The sequence below is a fragment of the Tenrec ecaudatus genome, chromosome 15 (genome assembly GCF_050624435.1).
Source record: "Tenrec ecaudatus isolate mTenEca1 chromosome 15, mTenEca1.hap1, whole genome shotgun sequence".
Lineage (NCBI taxonomy): Eukaryota > Metazoa > Chordata > Mammalia > Afrosoricida > Tenrecidae > Tenrec > Tenrec ecaudatus.
In genome coordinates this window covers 111,733,285-111,759,990 of record NC_134544.1, presented here as the reverse complement: position 1 = coordinate 111,759,990, position 26,706 = coordinate 111,733,285, and the positions used below count along the sequence as shown (strand labels likewise).

Below are 26,706 nucleotides of genomic sequence, written 5' to 3'. Positions count from 1 at the left end.
CTACCTGAATTCCTCCATTCCCACAAGTTCTGCAATTCGGCAAACCCACGATGAAAACCATGGTGGCGGAAAGGTTTCCTTCCAAATTACCTCGTTATTTACCGTCGTGTATAAAACTTCATTGCCAGCGCTGCCGAAGACACAAGCCTGTCGAATTAACCGCAGTTCTTCCTCAGAACAAAGAGAGAAAATTGGCCACTTTCCCACATCTAACATCTTCAGAGATGACAGAGTGGCCTGCACGGTCTGAAAAGGAAAAAGAAAATTATCGAGAAACAGTCAAATAAATGTCTTTCATTTGCCCCCATCGCTTCTGTAGACAAGGGTTTTCTCTCAAGTGGTCGGTAAATTCGTACTTGCTAACCTTGCCGTTAGCAGATGTGGTAGTTACATAGTCTGGTGTCCACTTAGGAAGGGGCGGGGTATAGCCTGTCAATCAGGTCGCAGCTTGATGACCTCATTTTGAGGCGCTAAGGAGATAAATAGCTACCCAGAGGTGGGATTGTCCCTGTGAGACACTCCTGTTGACAAGCCACAAGGAGCTGCACTGATAGAGCCAGAGCCCCGGAGCTGGAAGAGCCACATGGAGACCCACATCAGCACTGAGATGCTTCCTCCACCACTGGATCCACAAGACTTTCCACCTACTGGCCTGTGATCTTCCTGTGTTCAGCGTCATTGCATGTGTGCGTGAGTCTGAGGACATATGGGCTAATCTGGGACTTATGGACATGATCTGGACTTGGCCGGGATGTTTTTGTAATATACAACTACTCTTTATAGAAAGTTTTTTCTTATACACATGAGTGTCCATGAATTTGTTTCCCTGGTCTACCTGGACTAACACGGCAATCCAACACACTGCCACAGTGCTTCCAGGGCTGTGAGTGTTCATCGTTGCTATTACTAAAAACACACAGCCCATGGTTCTGGTTCAGCCCAAGTGACTGTTCTTACTACACAACCAATACCTACTCCTGAGCCGGCTTTCCTTTACTACTTTGAACATCCCGTCTGCCTCCTCAGCCCCTAGCTGGCATCTCTGGAAAATGCAAGCAGTGCATTTTTTTTCAGGTTAAGAAAACAAATTATTAAGGAAATGTATTTGCCACAAAATTATAGGCCAAATAGCATTTGTTATTCTTTTGTACTTGCTACCTGTGTAACTGCGCTTCTTCACCAATAAAAGAGTAAGTCAGAATGCATGGCTCCTACGGTTCCAAATTCACATATGTTTAAACATGTCTCTGCAATGAGTGGATTAATGCAGACAGGTCTAGGTCTCACTAGGGTGCCTTGAGGTTAACAAATGTTTTTTTAAGGATACATTTTATGTAATGGGAAAAACCCATTTTGCTGTCAAGACTAATATCAAATTCTTAAAAACACACAGCAGGGCATTTTTTCCAAATCATTGACGCTTTGCCAGAAAGTTCATGGGGAAGCTGCCTGACATGAAACAATAGTCTTAGGGAGACTGTACAAAGATGGCACCAAAGTAGAATCCCCTGCTTAGACCTCTCTTTGTGACTCAGAAAGCAACTGTTAAGGAGGCCCAGTCTGGGAACTTAGACACAGGGTCTATATTCTCAGCACTGTGGGAGTCTGTTCAGATTCCCCACTCTAATTCTTGCCCACAGAGGAGCCCCACTGAACTCTCCTCCTCTTCACCGGTGAACGCCCCTCTCTGACTTCCTTCTCCAGCGGTGGCAGGCTCCCCTCCCCTTACCAAAGCTGGCCTCCCCAGGGAATTCAGAAGCGGGACCCAGACTCAGGGCACCGCCAGAGTGTTTCAGAGTTCTCACCCAGAGTCTTGCCCACACCTGCCCAGCCATCTCCCCTCTATGGTTGTGGCGGGAGCTCTGCCCGCTGCCTAAGCGAACCAACCCAGGGAATTTAGAAGCGGAACTCAGACTCAGTGCTTCAGACTTCCACCTAGATTCCCTCCCATGGGGAAACCAGTGGAACCTGGCTGAGGTCTCCCTTTCGCTGCACCAGCAAATTACCCTCTCCTGTTGCCGCGGGTACACCGCCCCCCTGCCAAATCCAGGGAATTTAGAAAAGGGACCCACACTCGGGGCACTGCAGGACCTTGTCCCAAGGGCACAGCATGGCTCTCCAGATAGATAACCCTAGGCATCTGGAGAAGGATCAGGCCCCAGTGATACAGAAACACAGCTGGAAGAAAGTGTGGGTTCCAAGAGGTTATTAGATTCCCCCCCCCATTTCCTTCTGATAAAGGAAACACAAACATTCTTTCCCCATCCGAGGGAACGGAATCTGACATTTCCAGGTTTCTTGGCGGCTTTCCCACAGTCCTCAGTCAGATCGCCGATTGATTGGAAGCCCCTCTTCCCTGGGGTAGCCACTACAATAGCCCACCTCCACCCTGGGACCACAGGTGCGGAGTATACAGTTCTGAGTTGTGCAGGAGTCCACTGACACAAGCACAATAACGAAGGGCTGCACTCTCCCTACATAATATACAGGGTGCGATAAGGGACGCTGGTAAATTCAATACACCCTTCCCATGCACCAACCACTGTAACCTCTGCAACCTGTTCCCTCCACCTCAGTAATACACACTCTCCTTTAACTTACCAAGAAGAATCACATCTCCCATTGCCCTCTTCTCCAACATATTAAACATTACTACACTTAACGGGAAGGCTTCCTATGATTAATACCACCACTTAAAACTTACTCCCGAGCACCTATACCCCAAGCCTCCTACTCACACAACTAACACTCCCCCCCTCATCTACACACAATACATTTTCCAGCACTTGTCTGCTCTCCCACTAACCTAAAGAGCCAGCCCCTCCCCGTTACACAACCCAGAACACTACATACCACCTTCAGTTCAACCAAGATGCTAAGCAAACTACAGCCAATAACTTCACCTACCATAAAAAATCTAGGGAAACAAATGCCAATTACTGAAGAAGACCCAACCTTAATGGTTTACACAGAAGAAGCAGCCCTTGAATTGCCAGAGAAGAATGCTGTTTAGGGCTCTTTAAGAAATTAGGGGATCAATCTTGAAAACTGATGAAAACTAGAGATACTAGAATCCTCACACCAAAGGGGAATCCAAGAGTTAAGGAATGATGTAGTAGATAGAAAGAAAAAGGTGGATGATCCGATCACTAGAATGGAAAGTGCAGAAAATGAATCAGCAATCTCGAAGGAAACCAAGCAGAATGCTGCAAACTAAACAAACAAAAAAGCAAAAGGCTCTGAAGAGAGCCTGAGGACAGTGTGTGATTCCATGAAGCAGATCAGTATTTGACAGTGTGTGATTCCATGAAGCAGATCAGTATTTGACAGTGTGTGATTCCATGAAGCAGATCAGTATTTGGACAGTGTGTGATTCCATGAAGCAGATCAGTATTTGACAGTGTGTGATTCCATGAAGCAGATCAGTATTTGACAGTGTGTGATTCCATGAAGCAGATCAGTATTTGACAGTGTGTGATTCCATGAAGCAGATCAGTATTTGACAGTGTGTGATTCCATGAAGCAGATCAGTATTGGACAGTGTGTGATTCCATGAAGCAGATCAGTATTTGACAGTGTGTGATTCCATGAAGCAGATCAGTATTTGGACAGTGTGTGATTCCATGAAGCAGATCAGTATTTGACAGTGTGTGATTCCATGAAGCAGATCAGTATTTGACAGTGTGTGATTCCATGAAGCAGATCAGTATTTGGACAGTGTGTGATTCCATGAAGCAGATCAGTATTTGACAGTGTGTGATTCCATGAAGCAGATCAGTATTTGACAGTGTGTGATTCCATGAAGCAGATCAGTATTTGGACAGTGTGTGATTCCATGAAGCAGATCAGTATTTGACAGTGTGTGATTCCATGAAGCAGATCAGTATTTGGACAGTGTGTGATTCCATGAAGCAGATCAGTATTTGACAGTGTGTGATTCCATGAAGCAGATCAGTATTTGGACAGTGTGTGATTCCATGAAGCAGATCAGTATTTGGACAGTGTGTGATTCCATGAAGCAGATCAGTATTTGGACAGTGTGTGATTCCATGAAGCAGATCAGTATTTGACAGTGTGTGATTCCATGAAGCAGATCAGTATTTGACAGTGTGTGATTCCATGAAGCAGATCAGTATTTGGACAGTGTGTGATTCCATGAAGCAGATCAGTATTTGACAGTGTGTGATTCCATGAAGCAGATCAGTATTTGGACAGTGTGTGATTCCATGAAGCAGATCAGTATTTGACAGTGTGTGATTCCATGAAGCAGATCAGTATTTGACAGTGTGTGATTCCATGAAGCAGATCAGTATTTGACAGTGTGTGATTCCATGAAGCAGATCAGTATTTGACAGTGTGTGATTCCATGAAGCAGATCAGTATTTGACAGTGTGTGATTCCATGAAGCAGATCAGTATTTGGACAGTGTGTGATTCCATGAAGCAGATCAGTATTTGGACAGTGTGTGATTCCATGAAGCAGATCAGTATTTGACAGTGTGTGATTCCATGAAGCAGATCAGTATTTGACAGTGTGTGATTCCATGAAGCAGATCAGTATTTGGACAGTGTGTGATTCCATGAAGCAGATCAGTATTTGGACAGTGTGTGATTCCATGAAGCAGATCAGTATTTGGACAGTGTGTGATTCCATGAAGCAGATCAGTATTTGACAGTGTGTGATTCCATGAAGCAGATCAGTATTTGGACAGTGTGTGATTCCATGAAGCAGATCAGTATTTGGACAGTGTGTGATTCCATGAAGCAGATCAGTATTTGGACAGTGTGTGATTCCATGAAGCAGATCAGTATTTGGACAGTGTGTGATTCCATGAAGCAGATCAGTATTTGGACAGTGTGTGATTCCATGAAGCAGATCAGTATTTGCTGTCATTGGGATACCTGAACAGAAGGGAATAAATAAGCATACATTTAAAATAATAAGGGGATTCTTAGAAGAAAATTTCTCCACTATCACAAAAGGGGAGAAGATAGCCATTCTGGAAGCAGTGAGAACCCCCAGTTAGATTAACCCCCCAAAAAACACATCGAGACATATGGTAGTCAAATTATCGAATTTCATGGAAAAGGGGAGAATCATGAGAGCAGCTGGAGAGAAAAAAATAAGTTACATATAAAGGTAAACCTCTCAGCGAAGACCATGCAAGAAAAAAGAAATTGGAGCAATATATTCCAAAAGTTTAAAAGCAGCAACTGTAATCTAAGACTCCCTTGTCCATCAAAGCTCTCCATCAAATTTGAAGGAGAAATAAACAGTTTCTCAAATAAGGAAACATTTAGAGAATTTGTAAAACCAAACCCAGCATTACAAAAATACTTCCAAGTCCTTTATGGGCAGAAAAGCAACAACCACAGCACACAAACATGAGACAACCACAGGGTATACCAGTACCCAGAAAGCAACACACTGAAAACAGTATCCAAAACATTACAGATCCAATGCAGAAATGAAGACAAGAATAAACTCCTCACAAACACCCCATCACCTAGAAAAGGGGAAGCAAGGAAAATATCAGACACAAATACTATGAGATGGCAACAACTAATCTACATGTAGATTTAATTACACTGAATGTACCTATTAAAAGACAAAGAATAGCAGACTGGATTAATCCATCAATCTACTGCCTTCAAGAGGCGCATCTTAAACTTACAGACAAAAATAGAATGGGAGTCAAAGGATGGTGAAACATTACCAACCTAATGACAATGACAATCATAATAAAAAGCAGGGGTAGCCATACCAATTCCTGGTAAAATAGACCTCAAATGACATGATATAACAAGAGATAAGAAAGAGCATTACATAATGCTCAAGGGATCAATAGAACAAGAACCCATAAACATATACGCACCTAACAAAAGACCCTTGAACTTCATCAATGAAATCCTCAAAGAGATGAAAAGAGAAATCACCAGATCAACAATTATAGTAGGTCATTTCAAGATACCACTCTCAAAGAAAGATAGTTCAACAGGTAAGAAACTCAATAAAGAGATGGAAGAGCTGACCAACCCAATCAAACAACTGGACCTCCTAAATATTTACAGAGCTCTCAAACCAACAGGAAACACACACACACACACACACACATTCTTCTCCAATGTACACAGCTCATTTTCTAAAATAGACCACATGATGGGTCATAAGAAAAGCTTGAGAAAATTCACACAAAACATCACCATAAAACTGGAAATCAACAATAGAAAGAATAACAACAACAACAAATACAAACACTTGGAAACTCAACAACAGATTACTCAAACAAGAATGGGTAATAGCCCCAATTGAAGAGGAAATTAGACAGTTCCTAGAAGCCAATAAGAATGACAACACAACACACCAAAACCTATGGGACGCAGCAAAGGCAGTTATCAGAGGCCACTTTATTGCAATAAATGCATGCACAGAAAAAGAGGAGAGAATCATTATCAGCACCTTAACAGAGATCCTCCAGCAAATAGAACATAATCCTTCTAACAGCAAAAGAAAAGAAATAATAAAAATTAGAGCAGAAATAAATGAACTGGAAAACATAAAAACAATGGGAAAAAATCAACTAAACAAAAAGATGGTTCTTTGAAGGGCTCGACAAAATTGACACACCATTAGCAAACTTAGCAAAGAAAAAGAGTAGATGTCAATATCTAGAATTAGGAATGAAACAGAGGAAGTCACAATAAACCCTAATGAAATGAAAATATTAGTAACACAGTACTATTAAAGACTGTACTCCAACATATAATTTGGGAGGCATGGACAAATACCTAGAAAATCACTCTCCTCAAATTAACGCATATGGACATTAAGAACTTAAACAGACCCATAGCACAATAAGAAATAGATAAGGTCATCAAGAAATCCCCAACTAAAAAAAGCCCCAGTACAGATAGCTTCATGGGAGAATTCTACCAAGTATTCAGAGAAAGAGCCGACAACCATCCCACACAAACTCTTTTTTTCCCCCCCGCAAACTCTTCTAGAACATAGAAAGCGGCAGCAAACTGCCAAACTCATTCTATGAAGCCAGCATAACCCTGATACCAAAACTGGATAAAGACCCACAGGGGTAGAGAATTACAGACCTATATCTCTCATGAACATACATGTAAGAATCCTTAAGAAAATATTGGCCAATAGAATCCAACAACGTATCAAAACAATAACACATCATGACCAAGTAGGATGCATACCAGGGATGGAGGGATGGTTCAACATGGGATGGTTCAACATTAGAAAAACAATTAATGTAATCCACCATATCAATAACAAAAAGGGCAAGAACCAAAAATGATCATATCAATTGATGTATATAAAGCAGTTGATAACATCCAACACCCATTCCTAATAAAGATTCTCAAGAAGACAGGATTAAAAGGGAAAATCCTCAATACAATAAAAGCCGCATATGTAAAACCAATAGCCGATATTACACTAAATGGAGAAAAGCTGAAAATATTTCCACTGAATAAGGAATCTTGACAAAGATGTCCCTTATCCCGCTTCTATACAACATGGTGCCGGAAGCCCTAGCCAATACCATGACATGGCAAGATATCAAGGGTGTACAACTGGGTACAGAAGAAGTGAAACATTCACTATTTACAGAGGATATGATTTGATATGTGGAGGATCCTAAGGGGTCCACAATAGGATTGCTGGAAATAATAGAGAAATTTAGTAGAATAGCAGGATACAATATTAACAAGCAGAAGTCAATGGGATTCCTACATATAAGTGATGGAAATACAGAAAAGGATATCAAGGAATCCGTACCATTCACAATAACTAAGCAAAAGCTGAAATACCTAAGAATAAACCTAACCCCCTGCTATGCATCCCTAAAAACAGTGATGGACCATCACTGCAAGTTGTGCTGGGATCTAGAAGCCATTATGCTGCGCGAAGTTAGTCAAGCACAAAAGGTCAAATACTGTCTGAGTCCACTGCCGTACGAACAAGCATCCGAATGGGCACGAGCTCAATCTTGTAGGGCATCTAGTTTTCATGCTGGGCACCAGATCGCCTAATAAAGAGCCTGACCAGTGCCAATGAGTCACACATCATCTGCTCCAGGTCACTCGTTTGGAGGGAGCCTCATGATCGCTGGGATCAAATGGTTGGGATGGGGTGGGAGCGGGCGGGGATGTGGTCTGCTGAGTGGTTCCGTGTAGATCTGGGGTGAGGTCCCCTAGAGAGGGAGGCGGCCCTGTAAGAGGGCTGAGGCTCACTGATGGGAGGGACAGCACAGGAGAGGGGAGAAGGGATGGACACATGTGGGAGAACAGAGCTACATGTATGTTGAGGGGAGGGAAGGGAGATCTGACCCCAGGTGTGGGGAGGAAGACTGAGGATGCTTTGGGGAACCTTAGGTGGAGGTGGCATGAACTAGGGTGTCTGGAGGTGTGGAATACAAAAAAGCTTTTCCCCATTTTTCTCCCCAGAGTTTATGCCAAACCTAAGAGGCTGCTTGCCAGCACATGGTAGGTGAGATATTTGGAGATATTCTCCCTAAAGGCATCAGCCATGCAGAACAATCAGATCACTGCCTGGTCCACCATAGATGGGGCTCACACCCCACTGATAAGGATAGTGATTGTTTCCCTGGAGAGTTCAGAACAGGTCAAACCAGCTCAGTGACAACCAAGGTTAGGCTGCCATCCTGAATCTAGGATCTGCCCATCTTGTCACAGGTGTGCCCCTAATCCCTCATCTTCTTTTGTGTGTGCATACCCCTAAATCCTCCTCCTCCCATTGCTGTATTGCCTATGGTACTACCCCTTCTGTGGCGTATGTCGCTACCTGTAATCAGGGGGATTGCACACCCCCAAGTATATATAAGCCTTGGTTAGAAATAAATCTCTCTCCTCCCCTCCTCCTCCTGCACCTCCACATGGACCATCAAGAGGGGCTGAGGTGAGCATGCTACCATGAAATGTGTCTGACTCCTTCATTTGATCTTTTCTCTTACCTCTCCTATTCTCTATGAATTTACTATAATCTTTATATATTATAACCACACAATTGTGCCTATGGACCCGTGATATTTGTCAGGGACTGGTTTACACTGACATATAGTGCCCATCACATGGGGCCCGAAAAGAAAAGAACTCTTTTGAGTCATAGTTCATGTAACAATTGTACGGCCTCATTGACAGAGAGTAGTGAATCGGGGAAAACTGTACTGTGTTTTTAGTCTGAGTGAGATATGGGTCAGGCGAAGAGCAAGGATACAGAGTATGGTATCACTCTTAGCCACTCTCGAAAAAACAAAATGTACGGGTAGAGAATAAAAAAATGAAAGGCTCACAGGCAAGGTCAGAGGATACCCGTGGGAACCTGGTCTCTGTGGGCTCAAGTTAAGATGATTTTAGAACCTTTGCAGGTCATGAGTGAAAGGATTATCAGTCTAGATTATCAGTCTAGTGAAAAATCTAAAAAAAAAAACAAGCTAACTTCTCTTTGAATGAGTTTGAATTAGGTGATGAAACTGTAGAAAAACTGAGGAATTGGGGACTGATTTGTTATCTAAGGCCTCTGATTCTAAACAAAACCTCAGGGGCCTGCAACCTCCGAAGGTCTAAAGGTGAGAAAGCACTAGAGAAATGAATTGCAAGACTCAAAGCAAAGCTCTTAAACAACACAGCGAAACTCCCTTGCTTTCAAAGGGAGACAAAGAAAAGGAACAAAACTAGCAGAGTGGCTGGCTTCTTGGCCACCCAAATTGAAATCTGGTGAGAGGCAGGCAGAATGGGAATCAGGCAGATGAGAAGAGTTAGACAGAGCTGAGAAAGCGAAGCCTGAATCAGAAGGGGACATGACAGTGAAAGCATCTGCTCCCCTGCTGGAATTTAGTGTAGGAAAGACTAGGGGTTGTCAAACAATCCGGCAAGCCCATGCAGGAGGTAAAGATGAGATTCGCGCCAAGGAAATGCAGACTGAGAGAGCAAACAGGGAAGATGAAGTTCCGGAAGTGAGGTTTAGAGATCCACCGGTGGAGAAACCCAGCGCAGAAAACAGAAGCAAAGAGGCAAAATGCAGGAAAGCCCCTTTTACTTTCAAAGGTAGAAAGAGGGATTGCAGAAGAAAGAGATTTGGAAATTAGCATGTCTTTTTCTGTTCCGGTTATTAACAGACATCCTGAAGGGCAACAAGCACAAGGAGTTCACAGCGCCTTTCTCACTGAGTCGCTAAAAGATCTCAAGCAGGCGGTCACTGACTAGGGCCCAGACTCCCATTTTGCAATTAGCATGATAAGGTCTTTGGATCCCCGCTGACTGGACAGCGTTGACCATGGTTTGCCTTAGTCCTCAGGATTTTTGCAATATGGGATCTGGTGGGCTGAAGGAGCTGAGACACAGGCACATTAGAAACGCAGAGCAGGGTATGCCCAGAGAGTTCAATCAGTTACTGGGGAGTGGTAACTTCATCACAGTGGAAGTGCCATTGCGGGTTACTGAGCAAGCGTTCTCACCTATACGCCACGTTTGCCTGGGAAAACATACTCCATCAGGAAAGAGAAGACCCGGCTACACCACTACAAGGCAGCGGAATGATGAGTCCTACATAGAGTTTGTGCCCTGATTAGAGGATGCTGTGCGTAAAAGCGTCTAAAATGCACAGGCAGTAGAAGACTTCGCTCACAAACTATCTTAGGATTTTTCTAATGAGCACTGTAAAGATGCCTTGTGTCCCTCCAGGGAACAGGGCACACTTCTAGATTATCTCAGAATATGCAGGAATGTAGGGACAGATGAATGCATGGGGGTATCTCGGGAACCCAGCCCGGGTGCCACTGACTGCTAGAACATTGAATTCTGGATCTTTGGAGTACACGCCATGCCATGCTCCAGAGGCTGCATCAGTGAGACCCAATATGGGATCTCCACTGGGGGACTGGACTTCACCTCAGACACACTTAAGCCGGAAAATACATGGTGTCTGAGGAAGCAGAAGACAGTTACACTAAGACTGATGTACTGTTTGTTGGCAGACACAGATGGACTTGCTACAAACGCCCAGTATGTTGTGTTAAGATACGTATTATTCCGCCCATTTTATGACAGTCATTATGTTATTATTATATGTCATTATTATATTTTGCTTATGTTTGTTCATATTAAAGTGTATCTCAGAGGGGTGTCACCAATGGGGGAGCACCCTATTGAAGCTGTGTTATGTGTTTCTCTTTTTTTATTAAATGAAACCCAAGGACATTGAGACTACAGGGAAAGCAAATAGAACAAGGGTTTTGTGGGGAAGGGGTAAATAGAAGGGTGGGGGGCATAAGACAGAGATGATGTCAAGGAGTTCAGGAAAGAAAAGTACGTTTGGATACTGATGATAGAAGCAATTGTACAATCTCTTTGATGTGACTGAACTATGGAAAGATATTATATATGTATTAACTCTCAAGTTACAGCAAATTTTTTTTAAGTGTGTAGATCCAGGAATGGAATTTGGGCTCACACTAAATCCTAGCTCCTACTAAGGAACAAATTAGTTCTTACATCCTGCTTGATACTCGCCTTCAGGAGGGAACACAGAAGAGACTGGTGCTATAGCAAAATGTGGCGAAGAATGTAGATGGTGCCTGGCTATCACAGAAAGTAGCATCTGTTTGCCAGCACATGGTGGGCGGTCAGATGCTTAGAGATAGTCTCCCTGAAGGCATTCAGACATCAGTCTGGTCCACTGTAGGTGGGGTTCACACCCTACGGATAATGGTTTCCATGGAGATCCAGAGAACAGGTCAAACCTGCTCAGTGACATCCAAGGTTAGGCCACCATCTTGAATCTGGGATCCACCCATCTTGTCACATATGTGCCCTCAACCCTCCTCTTACTATTGTGTGTATACCCCTAGATCGTCCCCCTCCCATTACTGTACTACCTATAGTACAACCCCTTCCTGTGACGTATATCTTTACCTATAATTAGTGGGCTTGCACGCCCCCCCCCCAAAAAAAGATATACAAGCCTTGGTTAACACTAAAGAAGTTCTCACTCGCTTCCTCTTCCTCTACCCTGGCTCTCTCTCCCCATCTTCTCCCCGAGTCCTCTCTCCCCTGTTCCCTTGTCCCCTTGACCCCTGTCATTCTCCTCCTCGCCCTCCTCTCTCCTGCCCTCTCATCTCCCATCTCCACCTGGACCACCGAGCGGGACTGAGGTGAGCATGCTACCAAGAAATGTGTCTGGCTCCATTATTTCCATCTCTCTTCTATTTCTCCTTATTCTCTATGACTTTATTATATATATTATATAATTGCACCGATCCAACCCGCAACTAATTGTCAGGGGCTGGCCTTCCCCCACACTGGGATCTTAAAGTCTTGCCTCCAAACAAGCAGCCATCTAAATGAGATGTCAACTAAGTCCATATGGAGGAAGCACAGCAACATCAGTCACCAAAGGATCGGAATCCAGATAATCCGAAGTGGAAGGAGGGATCACTGTCCGAGCTGAAATTCTGAGCGTCGGGGGTGCAGAAGGCGATGGATGACAGTGGGAATTCAGATCCATTAGTGAAACTACAAAGGAAATCAGCTTCCGGAGAACTCCCCCTATCTAAAATTGACAGATGGGAAGAACGTGGTCACTAAGCAGAGTGCTTGGGAGAGAGGAGTGTAGATGATCACAGACAGAAATCTGTCCGGAACAGTTAAAACTATGTCAGTAGATGCCCCCTATGAGCAGGCTGGACCTGATCTGGTTTCCAAATGTTTCTGCATTGTTGGCTTGTTTGGTTTGGTGTTCGTTTGTTCATATTAGTGTGTATCTCAGAGGTGCTAGGTCAATGGAGGTCACCTTCTTGGAGCTGTGTCATATGCTTTTCCATTGTTTGGTATTTGAAACCCAGAATTGATGAACCTATAGGGACAGCAAGTAGAATAAGGGGTTCAGGGGAGGGGAGAATAAGGGGGCAAAAGGGAGAGGATGTCAAGGAGTCCATGTAGAAAAAGATCATTTGGAAACTGATTGTGGTAGCAATTGTACAATTCTAATGGACATGATTGTAATATGAAACTATATGAAAAGTAAAAATGGACGTGAGGGCTACCAAAAAAAAGAAGAAGAAGAAGTCTTTAGAAGGATCTAGTATTTTACGGAAGGCCAGGAATACCTCAAAGATGAGTCAAGAGAGGAAGGAAAACTGCCATCCTTAATCACAGAAGAATCTGTGGCTGAAGTTCCGAAACCGGTGGAAGAAGACTATAGAATTACCATCGGTGAGATAGCTAATGAAAGTAGGACCCAACATGGTTTGACGTTTTCGAGCTCAGACTGCCAAAAGGACAAACAAATCTGTCTCGGAAGAAGGGCAGACAGAATGCTCCTTAGAAGCAAGAATGAGGGGACTTTGTCTCCTATACTTTGGACATGTTGTCAGGAGAGACCAGTCCCTGGAGAGGGACATTATGCTTGGTAAAGCAGAGGGCCAGCTTAAAAGAGGAAGACCGTCAACAAGATGGATGGACACAGTGGCTGCAACGATAGGCTCAGACGCAGGAACAAATGTGAGGATGGCGCAGGACCGGGTACCGGCTTGTTCTGTGTGCATAGGGTCACTTTAGTAAACCACTTTTGGATTTTCCTGTGAGAGCTGACAAGTGAACATTTGAGCTGTCCCGCATCCCAGCAGTTTAGTTTCAGAATATTTACCACCTTTCCATACCAGTGCGGGCTTTGTATCGTTGCTGACATATTTTGTTGTATTGTGCCATAAATTTACTAAAAAAAGAGTAGGTAACAGAAAATAGAAGTTGACAGTGATAGTTAATATTAAGCTGTTAGTAGTGATGAGCAGATAGTTTGCCAATTTGAAAAAATTAAGACAAAGTGGAAATGATTGTACATGCTGGAAGCATGACATTTTCAACATTCATTGGACTGTCATTGGGATTATGCCACTTGGCCTTCGTATTTAGATGCAGTGGGAAAAAGCAAAAAATATTTATAATAAATGAAGAACATAGAATAGACATATTATGTCTCTATATTTTAATCTCTGAGAAAAGAGTTTCCTTCGTCTGCCACTGTTGCCTTCAGACATGGCTCAACTCAGACCCTTCAACTGGAGCATTATCTGGAAAGCAGCTGGTCCCTAATAACCTCAGATGTCATCTTCTTTGGGGACCCTCTCTGTACCCCTCCAACTCTACCCACAGCTCCCTGTGGGCCCTTCGACATCCTACAGATCCACAATAATCACCTGCTGGTATCTCAGTCACTATCCTGGAGGCCCCACAAAGATGGACACTTCCTCTTTCATCTTCCTCTTCGGGGTCCACTAAAAGTTTGATGATGTCGCATGCAACAGAAAATACATTTGCAGAATTTGTTCTAACCTTGCCACGCTCTTCACAGAAAGGAGGGAGGCCTTCTTCCATAAGGACTCAACACTTGGCAGGCCCTGAGGGAAACAAGGTGTGGTAAAATCAGGGTTCCCTTTGCTGCATTCAAGAGGCACGTTAAAACCATCTTACTTTTCACTAACAGAGAAAATAAGCTAAGCACAAATATGAACGCAAAATAAGGGAATCAAATTTTACGCACGAGAGTTATCAGCTACAAGCCAAAAAATGGTTCAACAGATCTGACACTATAGTTTGGCTCTTTATAGAAGTCCACTGCTGAGGACATAAAAACAACCCCAGGATTACTGCAAATGCTCCAATAGAAAAGGACATGAGTAGAAAATTTCATTTCAGAGTTGACTTTAAAAAAAAAACACATTTTATTAGGGACTCATACAACTCTTATCACAATCCATACATACATCAATTGTGTAAAGCACATCTGTACATTCTTTGACCTAATCATTTTCAAAGCATCTGCTCTCCACGTAAGCCCTTTGCATCAGGTCCTCTTTTTTCCTCCTCCCTCTCTGCTTCCCCCTCCCTCATGAGCCCTTGATAATTTATAAATTATTATTGTGTCATATCTTGCCCTGTTGGCTTCTTATACAGATGGAAGAAAACATTTTCGACCTCGGGCAATTTTTTTCTGGGATGGGAGAGTTCCAAAATCACTGTGAGGAGCAGACTGATTAATCCTCAACTCTACTCAAAAGTTTGTTTGCTAAACTGGAATAAAAAATTAGGGAGGCGGAGCAAAGAATGAAGACACACAGCTTTGTTTTCACTGATTATAACAAAAAAAATCTAGAACAGTATCCATAAAATATGTAGCAACAATTCGAAATTTTCTTGCCTTAATAATTACCTTCACAATAACTACTTTGTTTCATGTAGACAATCTGCAAGACATGTCAACATGCAGACAACACTCAAGGCAATGGTTTGGGTGCTATACAGTTAAGAATTCTATCACTAAAATAGCTTCAGAACACTTCATTTTACATTACTTAAAACAACCGCAGTCTTAAAACGGCTATATAAAAACCATAACCCAAAACAAAGTCAAGTCCTAACAGTGCTCCTTAACATTGCTCTGGGTTTATCAATGTGTCACATGCCTTTGAGCGTATCAATATATTTCCTTTTTTGCCCCCCAGCTGTTCAGAATCTCTCCAAATATACGGATTATACATTCAGAATCATTACAGTCTTTCAACTGTCACTCTAATGGCAAAGTGGGATTCCGACTGTTTGGAAACACATCTAAGAAACATGTTTTGGTTTTGATTTTTGTTTTAAAGGAACACTCAGGATTTTCTTATACATTTATAAAATTTGCTCTGGTTGCCAACATGCAAAGATGTCTCGTATTCAAAGAATCTATAACCACTATTCTGTTTGGAGGGAGAAAGACAGGTTTTCTACTCCCCAAAAGAAGTCAGTCTCAGAAACCCACAGGAGCAGTTGCACCCTGTCTTACGAGGTCTCTGAGTTGGAAATGAGTTAATGGCTGTGAGTTTGAGTTTTATTCCCCTAAGGACGTACAACCTTGGAAACCCACGGCTCTGCTCGGACCAATAGGGTTGCTATGCGTTGGAATGGACTCAATGACAAGGAGCATTTATAGTTTAGTTTTAGATTTGTTAAAAATCTAATTATTCTTAAGTCCCGCATGACAGCTACCAATTGATATGATACTGAGGAAAAATTCTGTTGACTTTTCTAGCATTGTGGAAAAACAGAATTGACTCTTTTAAAATTATTATTATTTTTACATTTTCCTAGGGTAATACATACACACATATATATTAAAGAAAACGAGTCTGCCCCAATTTTCCCTATTTCAGGATGTAGTTTATGGCATATATGTAGGGCGTATAGTTGTCTTATCAAACATCATTTTACCAGGCTACTATCAATAATGCATCAAAACGTACTAACAAACATCCACATTCTACACAGAGAACACCAGGTTCATGGCATCATATACATAATATATTCTAAATAACAAGAGTCACAATAATAGTAACAACACATGTTACCTTGTTCAAAGCACTAAGCATTTTATATTAGCTCGTTTAATCTTTATACTATAGGTTGCTATGAATTGTAATGAACTCAAAGACTGGTTTTGCTTTAATGTCCATAGGAAACATGTCCATCCTTGGCTGCATTTTATGGAGAGGTTTCAAGCTGACTATGAGGCAAGAGCTAGTGTCTGAATGCAGAACAAATACTGAAGCCCTCGCTTTTTTCTTGATGTACATTTTAAACCATTTCATTTCATACTGATTAAAAACATTCCTTCCGGACATGTTAGTACCTGATTATTTTACATTTCTGGAGCCCTGCAATCAGTCGTCTTTGTGCCTGTTCCTTCTACAGCCTTGTAAAGTTGTCTTGTCGAGCAAGGCCAATAAGAAAAAAAATATGTATGGATTGTGATAAGAGTTGTACGAGTCCCTAATAAAATGTTAAAAAAAAGAATAAAAATATAAACACATAGTAGTACCATCTTATAACTTTGAAAAAGTCAATATTTACCTGCCAAAACAATCCACAGTTTTAAATGTTTTTAAAAAACCATTATAAACATTTAACTTTTTGATATTATATTTTATAAATTTCAGGAGAGGGCTTGAACAATGTGAACCCTGAAACACAAACAAACAGACACATACAAAAGAAAGTGGAATCTAGTTCAACATAGAAAATTCAAGGGAAGACAGCTGGAATGTGAATAAAGCAATACTTTAAAACTTTCACAAGACAATATCTAAAATATCTTTATGACTCAAGGGCAGGTAGATATTTCTTGTTTTTTTTTTAAACAAGACACAAAATCATATACAATGAAAAGATGGGTACCTTTTACTACATTAAAGCTTAAAATGTTGGCATAAAAATACATTTAAAAAATGGGAAAAGCAAACCATATAATATAACTGATAGCTGGCAAAGAATTCATAGCTAGAATATATTAAGAAGACTTGCAAATCAATAAGAAAAAGATAAACAAAATGATAAATAATTAAGAGTTGGGAAAGGATATAGGAAATTCAGGGAAGAAAATAAAAATATTAAAAGATGCTCAAATTCACCAAAGAATTTATTACAGAAATGAAATTACTGCCACAATAAAAGAGACTATATGCAAAATTAAAATTAAATTGAAGAGGATGAGTGTAGATCAAAAGAAGCATGCATCTTACTAGAAGGAATGAAAGTTGGTTTAATCATTGTAGAGAGCAAGTCAACAATATTTGGACTAGATATGGTGGATTTACTTGAAATCCTCCTCCACTCCAAATAATATGTTGATCTCCGAATCCCTCTACCTGTGATCCTATTTGAAATAGGGGATTTCCTTTGCTATATTAATCAGACAAAATGAGTTCATTTCAACCCACAGCAACCCCACATAGGGTCCTGAGGCTGTAAATCTTCACAGGAGCAGACAGGCTATCCTTCTCCCAAGGAGTGGCTAGTGGTTTGAACTGAAAACCATCATGACATGAAGACTTCCTTTGCTAGAAGAGACAAGGTCCTAAACCTAATCACTTCTGAGAGGTTTCTTATTTAGAGAAAAGCAAAACGTGCAGGCTGAGACATGCAAATGGAAGAGAGACCTTTTGTGATGACTATCTACTGGAAGAACAGGCTGAAATAAACATTTTCTAACATCACTATGTTAGAGTAGTAAAATGTGATTTATGCGCTGAATTATATTAGTTTATCAACGTCATAAAACATTCTCTGCATAGGAAAGAGTTGCTATTGGGTGTATTCAGACTCACAGTGACCAAGTGGGTGTCCGTGTAGAATTGGGCTCCATACATGTTCAATGGTTTATTTATTTCCAAAGTAAATCGCTAGGTCTTTCTTGCAAGAAATTTACAGGTGAACTCAAAGCTCCAGTCTTTTGGTTCACAATCAAGTACATTAACTGTTTGCATCACCCAAGGAGTGCTTTCTGTAGGAGGATTGCCAAAATTCTCTCGAGTTCTCTGTCCAAGGCTAGAAGTTCTTCTAGCAAGATCTCCATAGTGATAGTATCAAGACATAAGATTGCTCGTATGTAACTAAGGACATGCTACTTTACTGGTTTCCTTATATTTGTTGTGTTGGACAGACATATTTGGGCTCATATATATAGTTAATTAATCATTTCTAAAAGTCCCTTGTGCTTTGTGTTTTCTCATTTGGTTTGAATGTGTTATAGCTGATGCCAACTCAGAGTGACCCTACAGGACAGGATAGAACTGTCCCCGTGAGTTTCCAAGACTGTAACTATTTATGGGAGTAGAAAGTCCGGTCTTTTCCCTGAGGAACAGCGGGTGGTTTAGAACTGATGACTTTGCATTTAGCAGTGGAACGCACAACCAGTACGCCAGCAGGACTCCTATTATAGTTAATGTACTAATATTTATCATCCATCACTGTCTGTCACTTTGTCATCTGGTGGAGGCTTGAATGTTGTCATGATGCTGAACACCATGCCATTGTTATTTCAAATACCAGCAGGTATCACCCAAAGTGAACAGGTTTTGGCAGAGCTTCCAGACTAAGAATAGACCACAGAGAAGGAACAGACTGTCCACTTCTGAAGAATTAGCCACTGAAACCCTTGTGAATAGCATGCAATATTGCCAGACACTGAAGACCCTATAAACAGTGTCAGAACACGATCAGAGACGGTACTGCTAGCTGAGCACTTAAGTCAGAAGGCATTCAAAATATGACGGAGGAGAAGCTGTCTTCTCAAAGTAGAGGCCACCGTAATGATGCAGGTGGAATACAGCCATTGGAATGTTCATTTGCTGATGGTACAGGACTCACATTTTGAAGAAACAACTGCAAACATCAATTTAATAATCGGAACTAAGAACGCTGGAGCTCCTGCGGCTAGACCAGAAAATTGGGAGGTAAGGTGAAGGAGACTGGGAGGCGGAGTCCTGAAATTAGAACTAGGGTACTAGGATCTGTTCTGATCCTATATTGTGTGTGTGTGTGTGTGTGTGTGTGTGTGTGTGTGTGTGTGTGTGTGTGTGAGATTTCCGCTCACAAAGTGAACCAAGACGCACGAAATTGCTCCAGGTTCAGTGTGCTGGGCTGTCAGGTTCCAGCTGAAGAGCTACCTCCGAGTAGCGATTTCTCCAGGCTGATGCTTTAAAGGGAACATAATCCCAGACAGGAGAACCCCACACCAGAGCTCTCCACGCTGTTAGCGGCTTTGAGCCCATAGCCTGGGGAGCGGGGTGGGTGAGTGGGTAACCATCCTTTGGAGTAGAAGAAAAATCAGGAATTGACCTGAGGCAGGTAACGGTGTGGGAGAAAATAAGCGGACAGTCATAGTCCAGGGGGCGAATTCAGTTCCAGGTGACAGCCCCCAAATCAGGGAACCTCATAAGCCCAATAAAAAATAAGGGAGAGACTATATGTTCTTGGCAAAATTTGCAAATCCCAGGCTCATTGCTTAATTCCAAGAAACATGAAGAAGGAGTACATACATCACATAAGAAAGGAGCCCAGGCTAAGGAATGCCAGAATTTAGCTACAGTGCCTGGAGGCTTTCAGCATAACAAAGAACCTCTGCAGCAAGCCTAAATTCCTAACAGAACACTGACCCAGAGCCCAGAGCCAGGGAGCCAATTTAAGATTTAAGAACAAAAAAATCATATCATTGTAAATGAGGGGGAGTGCAGACTGGGGACCCAAGACCCATCTGAAGGTAACGGGACATCCCCTTACAGAAGGGTCATGGAGACTGTAAGGTAGGCGAGAGGTGCCAGAGACCAAATCAGTCCAATTAGAGCAAACAGGCTTTCTTGGGGAGAAAAACCCAGCCTGGGTGAAGTCCCATGGTCCAGAGTGTCTGGGCCAGGGGAGTGGCGCCCTAGGCTATAGGGGTGGTGCTTATATGGCCAGAAAACATGTGACTGGGCTGTTTTGAGTCCATATAAGGTAAAGTAGTCAGGGATTGGGAGATATAGGTATGTCTGGGTTTCTGGAATGTAAGGTGTCTTCCTGGTTCCAGGTGTATTCGTGCTGGGTGCAGAGCAGCAAGAACAAAGCGGGCACTGAGCCAAACGAACTGTGAGCAAAATGGGCCATGAGCAAAAGGGCCATGAGTAAAAGAAAGAAAAAAACTGCAACGCTGCTGACAGGTCACATAGCCAGCTCTGATCAGCTCTGCAGGTGTGTGTGGGGGAGAGTCAAGGCCACTTGCTGCTAGTTGTGTCAGCCACCTCTGGTCAACTCCACTCAGGGAGGGGGAAATTCAAGGTCACTTGCTGCTAGAAGCCAGCCTGGCATTGATCCTGTCATACAGAGAGGAGACGAGGCAGTCAGGGTGCAGTGTAGCAATGATGAAATAGACAACTTTCCTCTAGTTCTTAAATGCTTCCTCCCCCTTGTTAGGCAGATAGGCAGGGATAGGATGTCCATTGATGCATGCCCAAGAGAGGCAAGTAGAACAAAAGGCCTAGGTTTTCCTGCCGGTGGGCATGGATGGGCGTTAACCTGAATCAGCCAATGGGTTCGACCTGGGGTCGTTTACCACGCCTCCCCCAGGAATCCTTGAAAAGGCAGGGACCAAGAGGGAGAGGGTCTTTTTCAGAGGAAAACTTGGGAGAGAGATCTTTGCGTGACCCTGAGCAGTCTCTGCCAGGCTGCATGGTCGAAAGGAATCCTATGGGTGCTGCGTAAAACCTGAAGCTTCTTTTAACTCTCATTAAATTCACTTGGATCACGAGTCAGGTTTCGGCGTGAATTCTTTCTCGTGCAGAGCCAAGGAGCGAGGTGTAACTAGCCCAGAGAGAGAGCTCTTACACACTCACTATCATGATCCCAATTCTACTTTACAAATCCAGCTAGACCAGAGGATGTACACGGTATAGATAGGAACTGGAAACACAGGGAATCCAGGACAGATGATCCCTGCAGGACCAGTGGTGAGAGTGGCTACATCTGGAGGGATATAGAAATGGGGAACCGATTATAAGGATCTACATATAACCTCCTCCCTGAAGGATGGACAAAAGGGAAGTGGGTGAAGGGAGGGAGACATCAGACAATGTAAGACATGACAAAATAATTTAGAAATTATCAAGGGTTCATGAGGGTGGGGGGAGCTGAGGGAGGGGAAAAATGAGAAGCTGATACCAAGGGCTTAAATGAAGAGCAAATGTTTTGAGAATGATGAGGGCAACAAATGTACAAATGTATAAATGTGCTAGACACAAGGGATGGATGGATGGATTGTGAGATGTATGAGCCTCTAATAAAATGATTTTTTAAAAGAATTTATAAACTATGAATCAAGGAAAATTTTAAATAGTTAAAAATTAAGTGGAACACATAAGGATCAATATCCTAGGCATTCGTGACCTGAAACGGATCGGTGCTGGTCATTTTGAATGAGAAAATCAGAATGACCGATTCAAGAGGAATAGTATTTCATTCATAGTCAAAAAGGACATGCTAAGATCTATCTTGAAGTACAATGCTGTCAGAGATATGATCATGTCAATCCACATTCAAGGGAATCTAATCAGTACAACTATTATTCAAATTTATGCATCAACACTAAAGCTAGGGAAGCATATATTGAAGAATTCTACCAACATCTTCCATTTGAAATTGATCAAATAAGCAATCCAGTTGCATTGAAAATTATTGGTGACTGGATTGCAAAAGTTGGAGACAAAGAGGAAGAAAGAGTAGTTGGAAAATAGGTTCTTAGAGATAGAAATGAAGCTGGAGATCATATGATAGAATTTTTCAAGGCCAGTATTTTTCCTCAACAACACAAAAGTCAACACTGACATGGATTTCTCCAGATACGATACACAGAAATCAAACTGACTACAACTGTGGGGAGAGATGATGCACAATAATTGAGGATAACCCAATAGAGAAGCTCAATATTAGCAGGGAAAACAAGGCTGGGTCTGACTATTGAACTCACCATCAATTGCTAATATATAATTTCAGTTTGAATATGAAGAAGATGAAAACAAGTCTATGAAAGCCAAAATACATCCTTGCGTACATAGCATCCTGATTTCAAGAACATATCAAGGACAGATTTGATGCATTAAATTCTAATGACAACAGATTTGATGAGTAGTGGGAGACATCCCAGGCACCGTACACAGGAAAGAAAGAAAAGATCAAAGTGGATGACCGAAGGTACTGTGAAACTTGCTCTTCGTTGTAGAATAACTAAAATAAGTCAAAAAAGATGATGAAGTCAATGAGCTGAACAGAAAATTTCAAAGGGAAGCTTGAGAAGGCAAATTAAAATTGTACACTGAAATGTGCAAAGACAGAGTCAGAAAATCAAAACAGGTTAAGCATATCTTCAACAGAAAGAAGTCGAGAAAGAATTCAAGTCTTGAGTTGCAATATTGAAAAATTCTATCAGCAAAATATTGAATGATGTGGGAAGCATCAGAAGAAGATGGAAAAATACAGTCACTGCACCAAAAAGAACCAGTCAACAGTCCACCATTTGAAGAGGTAACATGTGAACAAGAACCCACGGTACTGAAGGCAGAAGTCCAAACTTCACTGACAGCATTAGCTAAAAACAAGGCTCCAGGAATTGACAGAAGACCAATGGACATGTTGCAACAAGCTGACGAAGCCCTGGAGGCAGTCATTTGTCTATGCCAGCGAATTTGGAAGCAGCTACTTGACCAACTGACTGGAAAAGATCCACATTTACATACATTTCAAAGAAGGGTAACCCAATAGAATGTATATTATAGAAAAATGTCATCGATGTCACATGCAAGTAAAATTTTGCTGAAACTCCTCCAACTTCAACAGTACATTGACAGGTTGCTGCTAGATCTTCAGGCCGGATTCAGAAGAGGATGTGGACCAAGGGCTATCACTGCTGATGTCAGAAGGATCTTGGCTCAAAGCAGAGAATAATAGAGGTTTACTTGTGTTTTATTGACTATGCAGAGGTATTCAACAGTGTGGATCATAACAAACGATGAATAGCCTTGAGAAAATAAGCATTCCATAAAACTCTTGTGTTTATGTGGAATGTGTCCATGGATCAAGAGGCAGTTATAGGAACAAAATCAGGGCATATGATATGTTTTAAAATCAGGAAAAGTGTGCTCCTGGGTTGTGTCCTCTCATTATACTTATTCACTCTGTATGCTGAGCACCGAATCAGAAAGGCTGGATTACATGAAGAAGAATGTGGTATCATGATGGGAGGAAGGCTTATTAACAACTTCCGTGACATACAGATGACACGACCTTGCTTGCTGAAAGTGAGGAGGGCTTAACGAAGAATGGCAGCCTTGAGCATGGATTACAAGGCAACGTAAAGAAGACAAAAATCCTCACAATTTGACCAATATCACTGTAAACAGAGAAAAGATGGAGGTTGCCGAGGATTTTGTCTGGCTTAGATCCGCAATCGATGCTCATGGAAGCAGCAGTCAAGGGACCCAAGGACACATTGCAATAGGCACATCTAATGCACAGACCCCTTGAAAGTATTGAAAAACAAGAATCTTATTTTGAGGAATAAGCTGTGCCTGATCCAAGCCATGGTATTTTCAATCACCTCATATGTGCGTGAAAGTTGGGCATTGAATAAGAAAGACCAAAGAAAAATTGATGCATTTAAACTATGACGGGTAAGTTGTTTGCAAGAAGCGTCTACCACGGATCTCTGGTTTTAGGGGCTCAAATTAAGTATTTAAGGTTTAGGGATTCATCTGTCTACAAGAGTCATTTTTTCAGAACCAATTAAAATGCTCTTTTTTGCTATATATTTGTTTCTGGTACAGTGCTTATTGCTGACCCGAAAGCAACTCATTTTTAAAAATTGCTTTAGTGTCTGCAGTAAGAACTCTATTAGAAGCAAACCCAAACCACAACAAAACACGCACATTATAATGTGGAGCAATGGCTAGCCAGTTCTTCTGTGGCTCGTGTTCACATGAGCCCGTTCAACTGATCATCGGATCACCTCCACGATCCTGAAAGTAGGAGAACTGGTATTCTCATGAGGTCATTGTCATGAGTGGCGCAATCAATAATTACTTAACACTCTTTGACATTTTCAAATGCTCCGTTTATTCACTGCAAACACACATCAAACAATCTAGTCATCTTAAAATTAACTCAAACTGCTAAGTTCTAGGGTAAATATAAGAGTTTAAGAGCAATACACTACACACATCATGATTCCAGCATCATAGTCCCAATAAGCATGGCCTTCATCGGTGGACTCACCCCGGGTAGAGTTGGAGAGAGCAGGAGTTGATGTCTCCTTGGTTCCCAGCTCTCTGAAAGGTCAGTGTCTCTACCTGGGTTTAAATAGGTAGCTCGGCTGGCTCTTCGACATCACTCTGGAAATTCCATGGCGTCCAGCCACGTACAGTCAAGTCTTTTTGGGGTTCCCAGACTTCTGAAAAAGTCTGAAGTGGGTTTGGGGTGGCTCCTCAGACCATCTGTTGATTCTTGGCACTCGCTCAACTTTTTGGCTGGGTCCCAATGTCACATTTTATTTCTTCTCTAAACTGGAGTTTCTTGTGTTTGTTTCCAGTAAGGTGGCTCAATGTCTTACAAGGTAGTTCAACGTCTTGCAAGGAAGTTCTATAATGCTCTCATCAGTCATAGATAGAGTGGGGAAAAGATGTGAAGCAAAATTCCAAATCATGGAAGAGAACAGGCTGGCAGGTTAGACAAACAACGATGGAACCTCTGAGATCATGAGCATTGATACTCTTTCGATCTGAACTCAACCTTCTGGCTCAGTTTTCAGCCTAAAAATAAACAAGTGTCTAGAGACTCATTAAGAGTCAGAATCAACTTTATGGCAGTGAATTTTATATGGGAGCTCACCATTTAAATAAAAAGCATTTTATTGGGGGCTCGTACAATTCTTATCACAATCCATAATACATCCATTGTGTCAAGCACATTTGTACGTTTGTTGCCATCATCATTCTCAAAATATTTGCCTTCTACTTGCGTCCTTAATATCAGCTCCTCATTTCCCCCTCCCTCCCCACTCCCTCATGAACCCTTCATCATTCATAAATTAGTATTATTTTGTCACATCTTACACTGTCCGAAGTCGGTTGCTCACCATTTATCTATTAGTTTATCATACTGTGGTGGCTCGTGTGCTGCTGCTAGCTATCTCCCCTGGACTTCCAATACCAGCAGGGTCACCCAAGAGGAAAAGGTTCCAGTAGGGCTTCAAGACTAACAGACTACACAAAATGAATAGAGTCCACTTCTGGGAATTATTCCCCGAAAACCTTATGAACACCAGCAGAATACTGTCAGATACAATGCTGGAAGGGAAGGCACTCATGTCAGAAGGCACTCACAATGCAACTGTGGAAGAGCTTTTTTCTCAAAATAGAGTCGGCCATAAAGACATGCGTGGAGGAAAGCTTTCCAGACCTTTGTTTGCTGATGGGCATGACTCAGAATGAGAATTATTCAAGGACATCTATTAATAATTGGAGTTTGGCTCATTCAGGCCCTTCTGGCTGGACTCACAGCAAGAATTCAACAGGTAGAGACCAAATTCTGGGAAATCAGACAGGTGACCTGAATTCTCAGTACTGCTGGAAGGAAACAGAATGTATAGGTGCTATAGCGAAGTGTGGTAAAGGAATTAGAGGGTGCCCAGCTAGCAGAAAGAGTAGTATCTAGGGTCTTTAAGGCTTGTTTTCAAACAAGCAGCCATTTAAGTGAGACATCAAATAAACCCACAAAGAAGAAGCACACCAACATCTGTGATCTACAGATTGTAAATAATATAATCCAAATTTAGAGGAAGAAATAGTATCAGAGCTTCAATTGTGAGATTCTGGTGTGCAGAAGGCTATAGGTGACAAGGGAAGCTCAAAATATATTTGCAGGATCGACACGAGGACTAAATTTCCAGTGATTTCCCTCTAACCACAACTGAGGGATTGGAATAACCTGGTTATCAGACAGAGAATATTTAAGAGACGGCAATTAAAATGATAAATCTGACTTGATCAGTTAAAACCTTGTCACTGAATCTATTCTCTGATACACTTTGGGCTTGATCTGGTTTTCAGGATTTTGTTTTGTTATTGGGGTTAATCTATGTTGCATTTTGTCATTGTGGGGAGCCTTGTTGAGCCTGTTAGGTGTTTTTCTATGGTTTTCAGTGTATGAATCCCAGATAGATGAATCTATAGAGACAACAGCTAGAATAAGGGCTCCTGGGGGTACGGTGAGAAATGTGGGGGGTGAGGCGGGGGGAGGGGCAGCTGATGTCAAGGCATTCAAGAAAATAGAA

General features: G+C 42.0%; 1 protein-coding gene across 3 annotated transcripts in view; it reads right to left on the bottom strand.

Moving 5' to 3' along the window:
* The window catches only part of RCBTB2 (RCC1 and BTB domain containing protein 2), an 80,355-nt gene that overhangs the window by 29,635 nt on the left and 24,014 nt on the right, over window positions 1–26,706 (bottom strand). Inside the window, exons 2-3 of one of the 3 annotated variants that reach the window (XM_075532696.1) lie at window positions 14,370–14,434; window positions 91–246 (exon numbers count right to left, since the gene is read on the bottom strand). In XM_075532696.1, coding sequence (XP_075388811.1) covers window positions 91–246; window positions 14,370–14,411 — 198 coding nt within the window. In that variant the 5' untranslated portion in view covers window positions 14,412–14,434. Of the gene's footprint in view, window positions 1–90; window positions 247–14,233; window positions 14,435–26,706 lie in introns of those variants that run through there. The other 2 variants (XM_075532697.1, XM_075532698.1) reach the window with 2 other exon arrangements.